The sequence below is a fragment of the Lemur catta genome, chromosome 4, assembly GCF_020740605.2.
Source record: "Lemur catta isolate mLemCat1 chromosome 4, mLemCat1.pri, whole genome shotgun sequence".
NCBI lineage: Eukaryota > Metazoa > Chordata > Mammalia > Primates > Lemuridae > Lemur > Lemur catta.
The window spans coordinates 104,025,658-104,047,606 of record NC_059131.1 but is presented as its reverse complement, the minus strand read 5'-3'; the positions used below and the strand labels follow the sequence as shown (position 1 = coordinate 104,047,606).

General features: G+C 34.3%; 1 protein-coding gene across 3 annotated transcripts in view; it reads left to right on the top strand.

The window, feature by feature from the left end:
- ARAP2 (ArfGAP with RhoGAP domain, ankyrin repeat and PH domain 2) overlaps positions 1-21,949 on the top strand; it is a 162,950-nt gene that overhangs the window by 102,884 nt on the left and 38,117 nt on the right. For 2 of the 3 annotated variants that reach the window (XR_006734821.1, XM_045550494.1), the window contains exons 20-25: positions 797-1,009; positions 4,779-4,884; positions 7,844-7,991; positions 9,457-9,525; positions 12,319-12,393; positions 15,433-15,550. Coding sequence is in view for 2 of the 3 variants with exons in the window: in XM_045550494.1 (XP_045406450.1) it covers positions 797-1,009; positions 4,779-4,884; positions 7,844-7,991; positions 9,457-9,525; positions 12,319-12,393; positions 15,433-15,550 (729 nt within the window). In the remaining variant the exon portion in view is untranslated. The remainder of the gene's footprint in view (positions 1-796; positions 1,010-4,778; positions 4,885-7,843; positions 7,992-9,456; positions 9,526-12,318; positions 12,394-15,432; positions 15,551-21,949) is intronic. The other variant, XM_045550495.1, reaches the window with a different exon arrangement.

Genomic DNA, 21,949 nt, shown 5'->3' with positions numbered 1-21,949 from the left:
CATTTGGGGTGTCACATGCTGCAAGTTCTCACTGGATACAAACTGAGCAGGAACTAGAAGAAAAGTACATCATTGATATTCTCCATGAAGGTGATCTCATCAGAATGGAGATTGGTCGCAGAAAGGTGGTTAAAGGATTAACAGGCATGTGAGACAGTAGAAAGGATAAATAGGAAACGCAGCTTAGTTTTGAAAGGAAGAGGGACAAGACACCTGTGAGGGACACTGAAGGATTTTTGTCTTTTTATTATATCACCATCACCATCATCATCATCATCATCATCACTACTCCTCTTATTTTTTATGGACATTGTAAATCAGTAACTTTGAAAAAGAGGTGACCCAGCTTTTCATTGGAAAGAATGTGAAGATGGGAGCGTATAGAAATTCATATACAATATGGGGGCAGGAGGTTGGGGAAATCTATAGCACAGAGCTTCACTTTTGTCAGTGAAAAATAGAGGCAAGTTTGTGTTCTGGGCGAGTAAGTGAAGATAGGGCACTTGAGGCAAAAGAACATTTGAAAAAGATTCTGCGAGAGCTGGAGGAAGGGCTAATCAGACGCTTACTAAAAGCTGAGGCTGGAATGGTTTGTTCATTAGTTTTATACTTTAAATATTAAAATTAGGAGTAAGAAACTTTTCTCCTTATGCATGTTTTTATCAACTCTTGCATAATGATTTCTTCATCTTATTCATCATACCAACACAAGTATTTGTTTTGTTTTCAATATATCAAACTAGATTTTGAATTTAGACTTTTTTTCATGTAACTTTATTTTCTTTTTTAAAAAAAGGTTTAGGATGCAAATATATCTATCAAAAGAATGGTGATCCTTTGCACATAAGTGAACTCCTGGAGAGTTTCAAGAAGGATGCAAGAAGCTTTAAACTGAGGGCTGGGAAACATCAGCTTGAAGATGTGACGGGTGTGTTGAAAAGTTTTCTCTGTGACATTGAAGATGCACTTCTCACCAAGGAGCTCTATCCGTACTGGATCTCCGCTTTAGGTAATATAACACAGAGCCTAATAGATGCTTGCCTTCTAATTTTATATTTAAATTTTTAAAAATCTTTGAGCTGAAAATTTAATCAAAAGGAACAATGTGAATGATGGCTTAAATGGAAATTATGTAAATATCAATAGCTGTTTCTATCTACCTCAAAAACTTCATAATAATAATTGCCAGATAGTGCTTCATATACTTAGTTTTCAGTGGATTTCTTAGTGTTTACTTTGCTTTAACTTTGGAAGTGTTTTAGTCAAGTTCATGTATGCTATTAATGCTTTATTTATTATAAAAATTTGTTATTAATTTATTAAAATTAAATGAAGGGTTTAATACAAGACTCAGTTTACAAGATTTTCACATGACTCTTTTGTGTTTCTTTTATCATTTATTCTACCTCTTTAATGTACTTAACAATCTTTTTTTGCTTTTTCATAACTCCATTTTTGCTAGATTCCATCTAATGAAATAAAAAAAGCCTTGTTATACTGTAAAAGAACCTAATTAAGAGATGACCCTAGAAAAGTGGTTTATTAAATCACTTATTGGTTCATATTAATTTTAGTAAAAGCAATTTTTACATCTATTAATTTAAAATTTATTTTATTCAAACATCACAATAATAAAGACTTTCAGATATAAACATTGATTTTAATCCCATCTTTTTAATAAAGCTTTTTTTATTTTTCTGTATGATTTCTAGTCTTTTTCTCCACATCTGTGATTTTTATATATATAGCACCTTTATTTTTATTAATAAACCATAAATATTTCTCATATCTGCATTTTCAAAATGATAATTTTCAATCTTCATTTTTTTCAGTTTTTAAAATTTATTTTTAAATTATACCATAATTACTAATCTATTTCTCTCTTGTACATTTAGTTTGTTTAAAAATTTTTTAGAAAATGGCTTTTGAATTTGACTATATAATATGCCTCTTTTGAGAAAGTTTTTTTTTTAAAATTGAAAGTATTTGTTTAATCTAAAGCACAAATAATGTATTTGAAGGAATTAATTTTGAAATGATGTCACAAAACATCCACAGTTTGAAAATCATCCCAAGAATGATCCTGATTAGTGTCAGCAAGAAGACTAGTATTGCTATTAAAATGAAGCTTTTCACAATTTAACTACCTAACTCAGAGATATTTTATTTGCTTTCTAATGTTTCTCAAATCAGTAAAGTCAACTGCAGTCATAAGAAGAGTTAATTGTATAATTTTCTGGTATATAAAATATGGAATGAAATAAATGCATCACTTTCAGCCCAGTTACCTTGCAACCCCATTTGTTGTTTAAAGAAAATTTTATTATAATTTATAATTATGACATTATTTATACTATCTCTATTTTATAAAAGCTTACAATTTGTCTTTATTGTAGAGTCAGTTATTGAAAATATGTGATAAATATGGTTTTTCTAAATTTGACAAATTTGGTAATAAGTCTTGTACGGTTGTCGGTCTACCAGGAGAAGGTAGTCAGCAATGGTAGTAGGCATGTGTCAGAAAGGAAATGTGTTTGCCATTCACTTAGATGTGAATTCTTTGAGAACTGACTTGGAGAAGGCTTTGAATACTGGGTTAAATACCCTTTAAGTCCTTTGCTTTTAGATCTAATGTAGCTCAGCCAGACCCTTCAGTAGTGCTCCATGTTGGATGTGAAAAGCATAAACTAGAACTCCCTGCTGACCTCACAGGAGAACTCTGGCATCCTCTGTATCTGAGGCTGAGAATGCCTTGCTTGGTACGCCAGCTATATTTATATGATAGACAATCTGTTCTTCTAAGGACACCACTAAATTTTCTGAATTCTGTGACTAGTTGAATTGCTCATCGGATTTTCTATATGACATGAAATTTTTCCTGAGTTTTATTTTCGAATTAAGTTTTATTTTGAAATTAACGTCTATTTTATTTTTATAAGATGTGTGAAATATGCATACTAGCATGACTTCTTATTATAAGTGTAGTGATATTAATTGATTTTTATGGTATAAATGCACTTATCCCTACAGTTAGTAACTGGATGATGTGAGGGTAAAGGTTTGGATTACACTGGGTGATAAATAATTGTTAATTCATTTCCAGTAGACTCTTTGAATGTAATTTGGGTGTTTTTCCTTCTTCCTTGTAGAGACTCAGCCACTAGTGCACTTAAGTTATTCTGACCGTGTTTATGTTTATGGGTCTCATGTGCAGGCTAAATCAGTACAACAGAGATATCCCTTGCCGTTTTGAATAGGAGTGGACTTGAAAAATGTGTCACAGAGTTTCTTAAATCCCCAGGGATCTGAATGTCCTTTACAAGTGACTTGGTACTTTTAAAGAATCATTAATGTTCTGCTGGCTTTCTGTGAATAGAATAGGTAGGGCTAAGTAGGAAATGAAAAAAACCTACCTTTCCAAAGGTAGTTGGGAATTGAGAGGGAATATATGTGCAGTCCCCTTGGTTACAAAGTCAGGACCAGCTATTCATGAGAAGAATGATCTTTAATTTCCCCTGTCAGCTAGTAATTTAAACAAAACTGCCACTACACATTCTCTGGAGCTGCGGTCCTCAACCCAGGGGTCGTAGGCCAGTACCAGTCTGTGGCCTGTTAGGAACCGGGCTGCACAGCAGGAGGTGAGAAGGCTGCAAGCAAGGGAGGCTTCGTCTGTATTTACGGCCACCCCCCATCACTCCCATCGCAGTATAAGCTCTGCCTCCTGTCAGCTCAGCGGGGGCATTAGATGCTCATAGGAGCGCTAATCCTGCTGTAAACTGTGCATGCGAGGGACCCAGGTTGCGAGCTCCTTATGAGAATCCAAGCCTGATGACCTGTGGCGGAGCTGAGGCGGTGATGCTAGCACTAGGGAGCGGCTGCAAATACAGATTACCATCAGCAGAGAGGTTTGACTGCACGATAAATGTAATGTGCTTGAATCATCTCCAAACTATCCCCCCAACCCCCATCTGTGGAAAAACTGTCTTTCATGAAACTGGTCCCTGATGCCAAAAAGGTTGGGGACTGCTGCTCTGGAGTCTAGAGGTTTGGGGGTTCCTATCTCTAGTTTCTCCTGATATTTGACTTTTTGGGGTTAGGAGAGTACAGAGTCATTCTTTCTCATCCATAAACCAGTAAATTTCCGTCCATGACAAGCACAGAAGGTTCATCCTCCTCTTAAGTCTGGATTGTAGTTATTAATCCTGCCCATGACTTCTCCTGTTGTCTCCTCACCTTTTCCAGAGATTTGAAGGTATACGTTTGAGGGCTGATGTACAGTTCAGAGCTCTGGGATGGTTTAGAGCTTTGGGAAGATTTTTATAATATTATATGGAAAAAAAGAAAAGAAATGTCATTTTCAAATACAAGTAATGAAACCTTTCCATAGCCAATGTTAAAATACTTTTGGGTTCATTCTTTACTTTTTAGTCCAACTTGAGTAGTTAATTGAACGTATTCCTGTTAAGTTAAAGTCCAATATTCCATAAAGTAGAAGAGAAAAAATACAACCTCTCTCACCCTCTCATTTTGAAAGTTTTTTTATTTTAAGTTACAAATTATAGGAACTGTAGCATATAGTAGTGGAATGTTTATATAATTAAATGCTTTTCAAGAATTATAGGCAATTTTATTATAGGAGTTTGAATGGTTTTCTACTGAAACCTAATTGTGTCACTTAATAAAATATACTTGTGACTATTTTAAAATACTGTTGAACAGAAAATTTATAACATAGATGATTGGTTTCAGTCTAAAGATTGTTTTTTCCCCCCCTCCAGATACACAGGATGAAAAAGAAAGAATTAAAAAGTATGGAGCATTTATACGTACTCTTCCAGGGGTCAACCGAGCAACTTTGGCAGCTATAATTGAACACCTTTACAGGTGGGTGGATTTATGAACTTTTTTAGACATTTCAAACATAGGACTCAGTAACTCATCATTTCTTAAATTTAAAACAGTATGGGTAACCTTCTACATGTGATAATGAAGCTTTCAACATATCTTAATAACAGTCACTTCAGCCTCTCTTTCTGTAATTAAGTCACATTTACGCTGGAATTTCTTAAATGAATTAGAAATAATCATATACAGCATCCTCAAATGCATCTAGTGCATTAATAAGAGTTATAAAATTCACTTGGGAGGGAAGTTGGAGAATAAAGGAATTACAGGGACCGGAATTCTGTAACACGAATCTGGCTGTGAGTGCAATGCTTTCTCTTAGTGGATATTTCTTTATTATCAGTTTATATCTTACCTAACCCATATATTTTGGTATCAGGCTATTTATCCAATGAAGAAATTTTAAAAGTCAAAACCATTTTGTATGTCTCGATATGAAAGTCCGTCTGCATTTGAAAAGATATGAGGAGTATAATGGTGATTTGAAAAATGAGGTCCGAAGGATAACAATGTTTGAAAATATCCTTTTGAGTTAAAACTAGAAGTTTATTTTGATCTCAGCAAAAATGATTACAAAAACTTTAATAAGTATAAACATTGGCTGAGGAATATGTTGTAGCTTCCTGGATGGGTGAAATACTCTCTTGAATAAATTCCTATAAAACTGAATTTTACTAAAAGTACTCTATTTAGAGTCTAGATTTAGAAATCTTCCACAATTTGTCTTCTTTTCTCTTTATCTCTCTCTTCCAACCACTACTTCTCATGCATGTCAACTCCAGTATTGTAAACTGATTTTCTTATTACACCATACAAATATCATCTCCATTATGTCATCCTTTCTCTCCTTTCTCTATGCCTATGAGATGTTGGAACAAATTTTAGTATGGATAATTTTAGCACGCAGCATGAAATTATAGAGGAGATACTGATTCATTATGTGTTGAGGTTGAGGAACTGCTTCGTGCTTCAGATTTAAAGACGCACATGAACTGGGCATGAAAGAAAGATAAGTATGAGCAATGAGCCAAAGGATAACTCCTGGGACATAGGGGTACCAGGAGATGAAAAGGTTTGTAGTTGGTTGTCAGGAGATTGTGAAATATTGTACAGGTCACACAAAAAAATTGGATTTTATCCTTTAAGTGATAAGAAGTGACTGAGCAAATTTGTTTTAGGATAATAGCCCCTGTGATGGGATTAGTTGGTAAAAAGTAGTATAGGAGGCAGAGAAACTAATTAGAAAACAGTTTCCTTGGGGTTCTGATGAGAAGGCCTAAGTGAGAAGAGACTGAGCAGGCTGAATACAGAACACTTAGGAATGCCAACATCTGGGGGCAGGGAAGTACAGGAAGAAAAGGAAATACTATTGTGCCCACTTTATCCCAGAAATTAAGGTAGCCACTGAAACTGAAGAGAGGTGAAGAATATCAGAGGAGAAAGGAAGTGCAGAAGAAAGTCTCAAGAAAGGCAGAAATGTCCTCAAAAGATTGAAAGGTAAATTTGGATGTGGCCATGTTGACTTAGCATTTAATTTAATTCCTACCCTAAATAAAAGACTACCTTCTCCATCAGTAACATCACTTAATTCCATTCACCAGGCATTTATCATACACTACAGTGTGATTAAAGCAACTGTCTCTGACTGTGAGGTGCTTATTAGATTCTAGTAACAGAGGCAGACATGCAGATAAATTTTCCAGATGTTTACAGTTTTAGTGTGATAAAAGTAGAGAAGAGGTTTTTGAGAGGGGTGTCCACAATTATTACATCCTCATCTATTAAATTCCAGTTCCTTTTGCATCTTGTAAATCATATTTGATGATTGCACTTGTTCCATCTCTGCTATGCAATTTGACATTTTATTATGAATTTTTTACATTATCATATATATTGCTGTCATGTTTACTCACTTATTCTTGTACCTACAAGAATCTGTGTTCTTTATAGACAGGAATACCTAACTTATTCTTGCTATATTCCTTTGATGGAGTTGGGTCTCTCTTGTTTAATATGTATTGCAAAAATTTCCAAATGTAATTAAACAGGCAGCTGAGCAGCTGCTATTTCTGCAGTCTGTGAGGCATAAATAGAGACCGTTAACAGATACTTTTATATGCACTACTTATAGCTCTCACCTAGTGCATTTGTATCAATACAAATTTCCCTTTCTTAGGGTGAGGACTATAGTGCGGTTTTCTGTTGTTGTTTTTTTTATTACTTTGAACTTATATTTGTGGATACTTTAAGTGCTCTTTTAGGATCCAAAGCTTGTAGCCTACTGAATGGAAGATTTGACTAGTTTGTTCGTATCTCTTCATTATGAGAAGTGCTTCTTAGTTGTATCTAAGGAAAATGTAGTTATATTTTTAAATTGTCTGCCCTTTAATAATATCCTATTTTGATTAACTGTACAAACACATGCTTCCAGGTGTTCTTTCTCTCCTAATATGCACTTTCTGGAAAATTTAGCGCAGCCTTGAACTTGGAATTTGGAACTCTCTAATAAATACCTCCCAACCCCCCTTTCTTGCTTTCCTTTCTGCTTACACATTGCCCCTCTTCCTCTTCCATTCATGCTGCAGTCCCGCAAGTCATTTTACTCCACTCTGCAAGCATACTTTATGCTTTGGCCACAGGTTGTTTCATAGTTTGAAATTGTTTAGATACACTCAGTCCTTCCTCTAAATCAGCAATCAAGTACTGCTTTGTAACTTGTACTTAGCTCTTTAACAGTATTTTTCTTATTTTCTTAACTAGACTATAAGTTACTTATATGGAAGAAAGATCCATATGTTTTTCTTTAAATCAACATTATACCTTTTATATCAGAGAACTTCAGTATGTGGGTGTTAAAAATGATAAGAATCCTGGTTTGTAGTTCTATGAAGTTTCCAAATAGAAGTGTGTCATAACGAGCTATGCTTTTCTCTGACAGGGTTCAGAAATGTTCGGAAATCAATCACATGAACGCCCATAATTTGGCCTTGGTCTTTTCATCCTGTTTGTTTCAAACGAAGGGACAAACTAGCGAAGAAGTGAATGTAATTGAGGACTTAATTAATAATTATGTAGAAATATTCGAGGTAAATATTTTATATCTTGCCCTTGTTAAAGTGGTTTTGATGTTGCTGTTTGCAAACAAAGGTGTATATTTTAGGATGTTACTATTCAAGTCTTTATGAATATTTAGAAAGAGAAAATAAGAATAGTTATATTTTAAAAAAATTAGATATAACTAGTTTTTTAAGCGCTAGCCATTCATTTTAAATTTGGTTGCTTTTAAAGCTTTTTTACCATCTGATATCTTTTGGACAGAATAGTTCTATTTATAGGGTTTTTATGTGCGTTTCTTTTCTCATTATATGTGTATGAATTATGTCCATTTAGAGGTGGGAAATTATGAATTTAACAATTCAGTAATACATACTAGGCAGTTAAATTGAAAGCACTTTAGGGTATTTTTTTTTAATTGTGCCCCTAATTGGAAAAAAGAAAATTCTGAAATATTATTCTGTAGTACTCACCAAGTCATCTCTGTTTCAATTATTTGACTTTTTAAGTTGCTATTTTATGAAGTTAATATTTTCATATTTCATCAGGAAACTGCTAGAATAGGGATGACTTCTTGGTTCAATGAAATAAAAATGGAGGAAATAAGCCCAGGATTTGAATATGGTGGATCTAGGTCAAAGGTCCAGTTTCGTTACATAACTGGTTCTAGCATCTCAGTATTGCCATTTAACTTCTCTGGGCATTTCATTAAATGATGTTTATTTGCCCACTTGTTTTCCAGAGGTACAGATATACCAGATTAAACCAAGTGGGTTATTTATAGAGTTTTTACGTTCTTAAGATAACTTATCACAAGATTCCTTAGCAAAAAATAAAAGGAACTATTTTCGTAAAATAAAATGTTAAAGTTTCTATCTTAATTCATATAGGAACGGACAGCAGAGTTGTTAGATTTTCTTTGCTCTTTGATCTTCTCTTTATTTCCTTCTATATTTGTCCACTGTTGTTGATCAATAGCAAATTCTTTGCAATAATCTGATGCTGAGAAAAGAAAGAATTAGAAAAAAATGATGTGTGGCTTTACATGCTCTCTTTATATTCTGTCTTTGTACTGTACCATTTGTAAAAGGTACATGATTATCTTCATGGTTATATTAAACCTAACTTTACCTAAATGGTAGATATTTAATAAGCACTTAACGAACATTTCAGCTCAAAAAATATCTTGTTTCTCAACCTACATAAACTTAAAGAAACCAGTCATCAGCTCCTTTGCTTGTTAAATGTCCAAAGCAATAGAGCTTTCATTGAGGCAATTGCAGCCTGAAGTATCATCATAAAATGTTTTGAACTTTATGAGACTCTATCTTGTTGGCTTTATTTATGACCTAGCTGTGTGGGCTCATGCCGATTAAGATAGCCATTCTCACTTATTTTGAATTTGATATTTATATTCCTGAAGAGTTATATGAGGATGAGTGCCATCACTCTTTGTATTTTACATTATTAGAATGTCCCAAATTATATTTTAAACAGGTTAAAGAAGACCAAGTCAAACAAATGGACATAGAAAATAGCTTTATTACCAAATGGAAAGACACTCAAGTGAGTAGTAATAGTTAGATCTTTAAAGAATGAAACAAAACAAAAACTTCTATTGTAAGTAAAGACATTTGCTGTGTGTATTCTCAAGTTCCTAACTGAAGCAAAGTAAAAGTGATGAACAAAAAAACCTAGATAAATTAGTTGTGTAATACACGCAAAATATATTAATGTAAATTTTTAAAATATAGAAGGAAAATCAGTTTTCATTTACACATCAAGATTTCCTCTATAAAATAAAATTTTATTTATAAAAACACTGTTGAAAATGCTGGTGGATTTCAAAGGAAGCATTTAAAGCCAAAGAGATAACTTCGAGTAAATTGAAAATTCAAATAGCCTGATGATTTTTTCATTATTATTTTGAAAATATAAATTATTTCTTATATGCTTTTGCTTTGCACGCTTGCAGATGATTGTATTAATGGAATGTTTCTAATGTGATCTTTGTAACACATGCTAATTTTTGTCTTAAGTTGACTTTTCTATATTCTGTCTTGCTTTCCTCTGTCACATTGGATTTTTATGTTCAGGTTGCACTATGCTTTTCCAGGGTAGCTTACCTCATTTGATGAATATTCACTGGAATGTCTTAAGGTTGATAGTTAATTATCTTATGATAACTAGGAACTGCAGTGGATTTTAGGTATCAATGTAAATTAATAGAAACGGGTCAAATGTACTCTGTTGACAGATATTCTCAGATAATGAGACAGATGCTTTTTGTTAGTAAAACCATAAATTCTCAGTCCTGAAATAATATCCATTACAAATTAGAGGACTCATCAGAGTTATGGTTCCATATGAAGGAAATTAGAGTAGGCTTAGAGTCTACCCCCCTGTGCTAATGCTATCATATTAATTACTTAATGAATTACTTCTTCCATTTTGATACAGCTTCTGGAGGAGTTAGCTTTAACCCTAAAAAATCTAGCTGATTATCAATTCTCTTAAATTTTCACTTTTTAAGAAGGGTTTCAGTGATGAGATAAAGAATTGTCTGAGCCCCGAAAGGTTATCTTTGGCAGCATTGTCTATGTCATTATTATAAATTATGAGGATCCTTTTGCATTTTTATATTTTATATTCAAATTGCAATGAAGAAATCAGTCTTGAATGTTTTCAGTTCAGTATAAATGAGTACAAATAAAACAACTGTCTATAAAATATAGTAATTGGAAAAGAAAAGTAAAAGAGTTTCAGAAAATCTGTTCTTTCGAGTGAACTTTTCCTCTAATCCATTGAAACTGTCCTCTGGAGTATTTTTCTGACATTCTCTTTGTCTTAGCCCTGTTTGAATTTCTTAGCTATTCGTCTTTTCAGTTTCACTCTAGGAGTTCTTTGTGTTTGCTTTTTTAATTTTTATAATAAGCCCTTCCTCGGAGAGCTGTTTATGCAAACATTGTGAAAAGCAGAAGTGTCAACTGTATCTTCCGAGAATTTTTGTGTATTATAGGAAGTGAGGGAAGAAATTGGAAATAAGATATTCTAAGCTTATAGTGCCAGAATAATTAAGAAGCTTCTTCAAAGTACATTATTTAATGTTTTCCTTACAAATTTACTCAATAGATTTTATGCTAAGGGAAATTTAACTTTAGAATGATTGTTTCTTCATTGTGATCTTTTTTTTTTTTTAATTGGGTGATGGATATTGTTTCTAAGTGGTTACATAACTTACAGGAATTTCTGAAAAAAGCTACTCAATTTTTTTTCATAGATTCATTTGGTTCTTTATTGAATTTCTCTACTTTATACTGTCCTTCTACATAGTAATATCTTATGCTTTTTATTTTATGGCTTGTATCTTCTTCGCTTCACATATCTTTTGGAATATAATAATGACCTCAATAACTTAGCACTTAATGCTTAGCCAAAAATAATTACAATAAAAACATATGTTTATTTATTGTCTGCTTTTTTCTATCATTTCACTTTAATTTTTTCTTACTAAAATTTTATTTTCTCTATTTGTGGTTTTAATACAGCTCTGACCTAGTTTATCCTCAAATTGCATCTCTTTGAAAATTTAGTAAGACCTATTTTGCCTTTTAATTTTATTGATGTCATGCACACATTATAGCTAAGAGCAGAATTACATATGGCCCATTTTCCATCCTCATCTTTTTTTTTATTATTTTTTTTTTATTTTTTTTTCTTATTTAAATATTTTATTTTTTTTTTATTTTATTTTATTTTTTTATTTCAGCTCATCATGGGGGTACATAAGTTCAGGTCATATACATTGTCCATGTCCTGCCCATCCCCCCAAGTCAGAGTCCCAAGCGCGTCCGTTCTCATTCTCCAGACAGTGCGCCTGGCGCTCATTATGTAGTCATACCTCCATCCCCCCCCCCCCCCACCTCCCCGGGTCTGCACCTTCAAGCATGACCATTCCCCAGAGGGTGCGCAACGCACTCGTCATGTAGGCATTTATCCTGCTAACATACACGATGATGGCTTCTACAACTTCTGCTGTGGAAGTCAGCATATTTTCATTGTGGCCAGATTCGTTATTTCAGTAAGAATCTAAGGGTATTCGAGAACACTAAATTCTTGAGAAAGAGATAAAAAATCACATTATGATTGTTGTTTCTGATTATAACATTTGTGTGGATTCCTTGTCTTTAATCAGCTGTCTCTGGAAATGGGTACATCATGTTTGTGAACAGGGAAATGGAGCCCGTTTCATTGTTGTAATGACGAGGGCTTTGTAGAGTTTGGGAGCTGTCTTAAGTATCATGTATGTGTTTTTGCAACATGGTTAAGTGTGCTGTTTCTACATCTACCCTCTTCTAGGTTTCCCAGGCTGGAGATTTGTTAATTGAAGTATACGTAGAAAGAAAGGAACCTGACTGTAGTATTATAATTCGGGTGAGTCCTAATGGTGGATATAAAGAGTACTATTGGGGAATCATAAGTGTTAGCATTAATTTACATATTTTGAATTTTCCAGTGTTTCTTATATTCATGTCATTTCCAGTTCAAACCGATGACTGATGACAACATTGACTTTCCATAACAATACCTTCTGGGAGTTCTATATTTTAATCATTTGGAAAGACAACATCTCATGTGCTGTAGGTTACAATTAGGAGTTTCTATAGGTTCTGGAAAATAACCTGAGCTCAAATATTTGCTCCTCCTCTTCCTAGCTTCTTAACATTAGGCAAGTTATTATATTTGTCCTGTATAAGCCTCTTTCTTCTCACCTGTAAAATGAGGAAAAATTACATTATTATATCATAGCATTGACCTGAAGACTCAATAAGATTATGCATGTAAAACACTTAGCAAATTGCTTGGCATATAAGTGTTTAATAAGTTGCTATTACTACAAGTCCTATTATTATTATCAATAATCTTCTGCTCTTGTTTCCTATACTTTAGCATCCAGTCTTCCAATTTACTTGAATATTGGATAATTTTTTTCTTCAGCACAAATAATCAGTGAGAATATTGATCATTTGTGCTGAATTAAAAAATAGATCCTTCTCATGCTACTATATTCAGTAATTAGTCTTTTAGGGACAGTAACTGATATTTCAGATTTTTGGTAAAGCTACTGTCTCTATATGAGAAATAGGTATTCTGCCATGTAACAGAAATTCTGCTTGAGCTACTTATCTTTTTTAATACATTGACTGCCACACTGGAAAAAATTTTTTTCCTTGGAGCCACAGTGTTTTATTATAAAAATAGAATAAAAACTTTGAAAACAAAATGATACTTTCTAATTTAATGAAAAATTTGTTATTTTCTGTTGTTTTCTGTGTGTGAGTTATATGCAACACAATCCATGTTTTTAGAATTAAATGGTCAGTATCAATTGTAACAATAAGAACATCAGCAAGTAAGATTTTTCACGAACAACTGCAGGGTTTTGCCTCATGAGGCCCGGGCTCAAAATTAGCATGAGTTAAATATAACTCACATGGCAGTTAATGTGTCCAAGAATAAACAGAGTCACAACATTTGATATATTGTAATTATTAAGTTATATATTTCTAATGATTATGTATTATGACAACACGGCACTCGTTATCTTGTGTAGAACATGGAGCTGAAATACTGTGATCATAGGCTTTGTTCTTATGAGGCATTTATCTTGCCACTCCTTGCCCACTTCGTATTTCTTATACTGAATGTGTGATGTTGATCGTAAAAGACGTGAAGGACTAGTGTAGATCCATCAGCACAAGTTTATAGCTAATGCTAGAAGAGGTATTCAAAGCACGTGACTTAACTCTACACGTAAACTCTTTCATAGCACATTTTAACTTTCTTAGAAAGCCATAACAGAAGTTACTGCAATTAAGCAAAATTCTAATATTATCTTAAGTGGATTTAGATAAAAAAACTGTCCAGTTTTACCTATGGTAACTCCAAAAGCTCTTATAAAACGTAGAATGTTACAGAAATAATATCTAATGTTTGTTTTAATGCTTAAGACTTTGCAAAACCCTTTAGTTATATTTATCTCAGCTGATCATTACTGTGACCCATGGGGATAGATGAAGCAGATGATATCTCAAGCTTATGGGAATGGAAACTAGGAATTAAGGCCAGAATACAAACCTGTATTGTCATAATCCAAATCTGATGTTCATTATACTGATGTGTATATTCCAGTGAGTAATAATTTCCTAAATGTGGGGTCCTGGGTGTTTTACAGAAGAGCAAGGAGTAGAGCTCCCATCTTCCTGCTTCAGACTGGGGCACTCCCTGCTGCCTATTTCACAAGTCTGTTTCTCAGTAGTTTAATATTTTGTAAGAAAAAGCTATATTATTTAAAAAAATTTAAATCCATGCAGATCAACGGCATCATTGAAATGATTCATCTACTGTTTCTGTTGCTGGAAGTTCTCTACTTTTCCCAGATGCTAAGTTTTTATCTCTTCTTTTAAGTTTATATGTCATTGGGCTTTTCTAGGTAGAAAACAGTGGACTTCATTGTATAATTAATATATTCCAAAAAACCATGAAATTTCGTGAAGCACAAAAGGTAGACTATGTGAGTGACCTGTTGTGAAAACTGTTTTTTGTTATTTATATGTATGCAATATGCTAATGAGAAGTAATGGACAGGAGAAATGGAAATGAGCACATTTCTTTTCTAAGAAAATTTGTAATAGGGACATACTTTTACTGAAAACATGCAAATTGCAATTGCAGCATTCTGATGTTTGAAACATCTATTTGTTTAACACTATAACTTGAAATACTAATTGAAGAAAGCCATCTTGCGTTTTGGCCAGCATGCACTTAAGATTGGCAAAAACAAAAACAAGAAGAAACAAATCAAAAATCCTGGACGTCCCAGCAGAGTTGGTGTGCTTGTGCCGTGTCCTCAGGCTCTGGGAGTCCTGTAGAGCCGGCCTCTAGGCTGGCACTGCAGACTCTGCCCTATGCCCTGAAATTCTGGCTGCAGCCTGCGTTGGTATCCCACCATCTGTCACTTGGCGTGGCAGGACGCACCACACACTACCAAAACCCCAGGGCCTTTTGGCCTGACAGACAGCAGTGTATAATTTAGGGCCGAGGCTGAATCAACCAAGACACTCTGCACTTTTGATTATAGAACTGACGAGTGGAAAGTTTTACACCTGGAAGACTGTCTTGTGAAGGTCTTTCTGTGTGTGACTGAGCACGTTCTTCCCTTCTGAGTGGCCTTAATTGCTCACTAAGTGAGGAAAAAGTTCCTCCTGGTTATGTCTATATTGTAAATGTATCGCATGTTATGGAAAAGATCTGAACATGCCGTTTTCGCTAAGTACTTAGAGAGGCTAGTTTTAACACACGTGGAAGAAACTTGGTGTGTTATTAGATGGTGGGTGGGGAGTAGTATTGCCCTGGTATAAGTCTGCTTCTGTGTCTGACTTATCTTTTGAAGAAATATTGCTTCTCTAACAGATATCTCCTGTGATGGAAGCAGAAGAGTTAACTAATGATATGTTAGCAATAAAAAATATCATTCCTACAAAAGGTGACATTTGGGCCACATTTGAAGTCATCGAAAATGAAGAACTAGGTAAGTGATTTTCATGGTAGAGATTCTTAAATCCCTTATAAAGGATTTCTGTGACAAGTTATTACTAACATTTTATGTTTTCCTAAATATTAATGTCTCCTCATGAATTCCCTTTTACCTTAGTGTATGTGTTGATGTATATTATCATCTACTTATCAAAATAATTATTTTGTTGACTATAGAAATACAGTGCAAAGCATTAGGCATCTATGTTGCTACCTCAGGAAATGAGGCCTTTGTTTGTAAGGACAAGTAATTGGATTTGTAACAATTTTGTCATCATCACCATTCCTCTCCTTCCTGTATGCCACTCATTTAAATGTTGATTTAAAAGATTATTTATTAATCTAAAAAATAATTTTAAGCCTAGAAGAAGCTTCTATTTTGGCTTTTTTCTTTTCCTTTCTCTTTAGTGGATCAAATATTTTGTTGTCTGTCATCCCAAAGGCACTGAAAGATGAAGTGTGCTTTTAAAACACCTTGACACTAGTCTAGTAGTCAAGTGCTGAATAAGCTTAATATTCTAATGACACCATTTAGTTTGAAAGACTTTTAGGAAAAAAAAAATAAGATGCAGAATGTCTTTGTACCTTGACCATCTGTCTAGCTGATACCTACTAAGGTCTTGGGACCTTTTCAAGTGTAGCTGCCAAACTGCCAAAAGGAAAATCTCGCCACCCACAAGCTCAAGATCAAAATTAAAATTCAACGGTGAAATACCCCATAGCGTGTTATTAGGAGCGTTGCAGTCAGTGTTAAAATGAAATGAGATGGTCAAGTACTTTGTCTTTCATTATTCTGTCTTGATTTTTTTACTTTCTTTATTTCTAATGATCATGCACAACTCTTCAAAATGGGTCAAAAAGTTATTTTTCCATGTGCATTGCCAAGATCTGATGACTGTGGTGCTTGGTGTCTGTTCACAGTGTCTCCCTGTAGCTGGGCTCAGTCCTCCCCATGCAGAGATGCTCTGGGGAATGAGTCCTGTGAAAGCCACTGTCAAGGCCGACAGATTCACTTCCAGGTTAAATTTACCTCTCCTTTCTGCGGCATTTACTATTAATGACCACTTCTTTTTTCTTTGATAATCTTCACTCTTTTTTCAGTGCTGCCTGGATTATCCTCTTTATTCTCTGATTATTTTATCTCTTTTATAGTTTCTTCTTCCTCTCTCTGTCTCCTAAATGTTGAATTTCCCCTGCAACAATCTCCTTGGCCAATTTTCTCATTTGACATGTTGTTTTTTTTTTTTAAATAGATAATCTTTTCCAATTTTTTGTGCTTAACTGACATATATAAGCTGGTGCTTCCCAAATATACCTTTGTTCTCCCCCATCTGGCCCACCCAGTTACCTCTTTTAAAACCCGGACTAAGAGTTCCATTGCACTTTGTCTCATCTCTTTTTGTAGTGCCTGTTACCTGGATTTATGTTTTTCTTTCTTGATGGGAGCTCCCTGGAAGAAAGGAGAGACTGTCTTTTTTTTTGTTTTTCTATACATAATTTGTAGCACAGGACCTAGTACATAGTAGCCATGCAGTTAAGAGCTATTGAATAAGTGAAGCATAATTTTGTATGACTCTGTGCTGCAAGGGTGGTAGAGTCTTTCGATTTTTCTTTTTTGTTTAATTTTGAGCATAGTAGACTAGGTGTCAGCCTTATTGTATTTGTGAATAAAAGTTAAATGTCAACATTATTGGCTTTTATTATCTTTCCAAATCACAAATTGGATTATATTCCACCATTTAAAGCCCTTTCATTATTTCCTCATTGTCCAATTCAAATGTCCCTTCCTTCATGATATTCAGATGAGCATAGTTCACACTGATCTCTTTCTGACCATTTGCCTTGAGATCTGTAATACTACGTACTATGTGACTTGTAGAATAGTAATGTGTATATATCTGGTTCTGTTCTAGACCGTACTTCCTTAGGGCATTTGCTATGTACTTTAGATGTTTATTACTGTGTCTCTCACTACCTCTAGCATGGTACATTAATGTGGACCATGACCCACAAAAGCCTTTGTAACTGAGGTGGGGCTCTCTGGACCTGCGTGTCCTGGGCTGTGGCCCCTCATGTAAGTATCCAAATGTGGACGGCACACACAAAGTGATCTCCGCTTGTAGATTGGGAACCACTAGAAGATCTCAAGACTGTGGTTAATGCTTGGAATGCTGATTGTTTCCTGTATGCTTCTGTTTCCATTGTTTTCTGAAAAAAGGGTCACAGAAGAATACTGAAGCGTGGATTTGGGGGTAGGCATTTTCTCCCTACCACACTTGTCCTCTCAAGGATTGAGTAAATTAAAGCGTATCCCTAAGTCATGGCACTGGGGCTCTGTGTCTTTGGCTCCTGGTCCTCCTGAGAGAAGCAAGCAAATGGGTGAGGATGCAAAGGAATTACATAGAGCTAGAAGAGAGATTGCGTTACCTATGGAAACATTGTTTTGAAACTTCATCTTAGAAAATCAAAGGATGCTTACCCCTGAAGTGACTTGATTATCAGCTTGCATGTGGTATTAGTACATCACAAATGCTAAGATTAGATTATTTTATTATTATTAGTTCTTCTCTGTAATAAAAATAAAAGAAAAAAACTATCTTAATGAAGATATAAAAACACTAGAAGACATCAAGCTTTGATTTATGAATATCTGAATGTATAATGAAAGAAACAACCCACATCAAGAAAGTACATCAAGAAAGAATACATTTGGAGTTAAGAATTCAAATTTGACGTGGTCTTAATGTTTGGTCAACTGTAAAGTAGACATTGCCAGAAAACTAAAACTATTTCCGCTGCTTCTAGAAAAACAATGATAGGGAAGCAACAAAAAGGCCTGTGATGATGTTGATCTGTGGAACTCATATGTACCACCTGATCTAAAGTGTTACAGTCTTGATTTTTAGCAACATGCATGGAAGATAAATATAAAAAGGAAATAAAAGGCATAGATCGTAAGAAGATTATAGTTGATAAGAATAATGTCAGCAGGCAATTGATGTGTTTTCTAATGTAACAATAAAACCTCCAAGTAACAAAGTAACCAAAAATGAGTGAATGAATAAATCGATGTATATATAAGTAAACCAGAATGCTAAAGTTTAAGTATCTGTAAATTTTAAAGCAAGAGTTCTCTATTTTCCCATATCCAATGCCCCCTTTATGTAATAAGTATTGTTTATTGTTCCCTATACTACTCTGAGATAATGTATTTTACTCATTTAAAAAATAATATAATACATTAATTATAATATAAAAATAAATAAGAGGAACATATGCATTTTAGTGTAAATGCTGAGATACTCCTATATGGCCGAAGATGTTTAAAATAGATTCCTAAATGTATCAATGAAATCATCATGGGTGTGACAGCTACAAATACAGGTTGCTATAAGCATGTCAATTTCATAGCTCAAATACCATTTCACATTGGTGAAATGGTGCACAATTCTTAGGAAGTTTTGACTAAAAGCACAATCTTTTTTTTTTTTTTTAATATGGTAGCCAGATTCATGGAGTTACATTAGAACTATATAAAATATTTTGATATTTTGATATTTTGATTTTGTATTACGACCATATAAAATATACATTAAACTGAATCTAGGCTCAACAAATTTGTAAGTAGGGTTTGCCTCTAAAGGAATGCCTGGTGGTACACTTGAAATTTGTGCTGGATCAAGAACAAATCTTTTTTGTCTCACCCTTTGAAGGACATCAGGCATTTTGACCCACTGCTGCCAATCATTAGGATAAGCTGAAATCCCTCCTAAGAGAGGGTATCCCTTTCATTAAGAGTTAATCTTCCAGGCCGGCGCGGTGGCTCACGCCTGTGATCCTAGCACTCTGGGAGGCCGAGGCGGGTGGATTGCTCAAGGTCAGGAGTTCGAGACCAGCCTCAGCAAGAGCGAGACCCCATCTCTACTAAAAATAGAAAGAAATTATCTGGCCAACTAAAAAATATATATAGAAAAAAAATAGCCGGGCATGGTGGCGCATGCCTGTAGTCCCAGCTACTTGGGAGGCTGAGGCAGTAGGATCACTTGAGCCCAGGAGTTTGAGGTTGCTGTGAGCTAGGCTGACGCCACGGCACTCACTCTAGCCCGGGGCACTCACAGTAGCCTGGGCAAACACAGCGAGACTCTGTCTCAAAAAAAAAAAAAAAAAAAAGAAGAGTTAATCTTCCATAGTATGCTATTATTTTAATGCTTTACCTTAAAACTGAATTCATTCTTTGGCAGTGTAGCCCTCATACCCTCTAAGTATTTCATGTCTTGAAAAAAGTTAATTGCTGTAGGGGCTTCGTTTAAGTGGGTTTCACTGAGAAGTTCAAGTTGTGAAGCAGTTACTTTCTATGCAGTAATATCACAGCAAATTTTTTTTCTTGTTTCTTCCTCATAACTGCTATGATATGGAAGATCTGTTTATTTTTCATCAGGATTCTTTCTAGTTCTTCTGATTGACACATAAAGTGCCGTTACCTTCTGTTTATGTGGACAGGATAGAGAAAGGCTTGTGCAGCTCTAAGTTTGGCACTAAGAATTTAATTGCTGGGGAAGTCATAATTGTCTCTGAAAATCTTGTGTTATTATTGTCAGAAGTTTAGGGATGATGGCTGCTATTTCAGGTGGAAAATGGGTAGCTCTGTATTTAGCAAGGGAGGCCAGGTTCTGTGAACAAGATTTCAAGCAGTTAATAACATTTTGTTTTACACAACTAAGGAATCACCTCCATAACCTATTCTTCTCAAATAACTACACTGAATTTTTTTGCAATTTTTATTGTATAGATAGTATGCAAAAGAGTTCATTTCTAGTAATGCCCCAATGCCAGAGGACTTATGTACCATATAATCTATCATGACAGGTGGTTGTAAATGTATAAATAAAAATTTATTTGTAGGAAATTATTTACCAATAGTGTTTGATGACTCAGTTTTTTCCTGCTGCTTATTTCTTTCTTAAGGTGAATATTAATGCCATTTTATAGTTGTAGCATTTGACAGTCTAAATATTTATCTTTTCATCTCGTTTTTTAAACTCTGTTCTTTATCTAGGAACTTGGATCTACAGAATTTTTACTCTCCTGAAGTATTTCATACTATGATGCCAGTATGAAAGCATATTTGACTAATTTTTTGCAACCAAAATTAATCGTGTGCCCATACATAAGCTTCTATTTCTGTTGTGATTTATTTCAGTATGACTAAGAACACTGTAGAGCTATCACTATAGTAATGATGATGTCTATCGTAATAGTATGTGATACTGACCCTCTTTAATAGAAATGTCTGACATTTCAAAGTCTCATTAGCAATTTAATCTTGTAATAAAGGAGAGTTTTTATTTCAACCCAGACACTGTATTCCATTTAAGGATGTTATTCTCACTTCTAAGTCAACTCCAGTATCATCAGTTTCCTTACACACAGGATGTTGAAACTATCTGGCTATTATTTCCTTACCATCTTTTCACTAAGGTTGGGGAATTGATGGGGAACAGAGAAGGGAAAGTCTGAACTGACATTGGTTTTCACTTTACTTATGTTACCTTGTTCAGTCCTCAAAAAAAATCTTGGCAAGTTGGTACTATTTTATCCACATTACATTACTTTAAAGTCAGATAGGTTTGGACTTCAAATCTCTGTTCCTCACCTTAGCTAGCTATGTAACTTTAGGCAAGTGGCTGAATCTCTGTGATCCTTAAATTCCCTTTCATGTAAAATATGAATAGTTATAGTTTTTATTGAAGAATGTTATTGTGAGAAGTAAAAGTGATAACTGATTTAAAGTCTCCAGTATCTATAATGTCTGACGCCTAGGTGTTATTCCATAAATGGCAACTGTTAATGAGATCAATAGTGTCTCTGAGCTTGCGAGTAGTGGAATCAAGTATCATTTAAAACTGAATGTAAAGGGAATGCTTATTCTATAATTAGTTGTACTTTTAAGTACATCTAATTTCAATTTTAAAACAACCAATTTATGGGTTAATTAACAATTGAATTACAACATTGACAAATTATGAGCAATTATGATTTTGCCCACTCTTAGAAAATTATTTGAAGAAAAGCAATATTAAGATAGCACGAAAGATTTTACCTGGTTTTAGAGTTATATTTTGTCTGCTGCTCTGTGAATATTTTCTGTGAATTTATGGATCACCAAAGAAATCAATAAGATAGTTCATTTCTCAAATATTTATTGAGTATCTATTATATACTCAGTACTGTGCTGTGTGCAGGGGGATATATAATAGTAAAAAAAGACGTAGATTCTTGATTTCAAGCTGTGTAGCCTAGTGGCTCTTTTTGTGTGTGTGCCATTATTATGACTAGGCTAGCTCCAACAAGCACAGACTGCATTTCAGTTTTACTGCATAGGAAGCAAAAATCT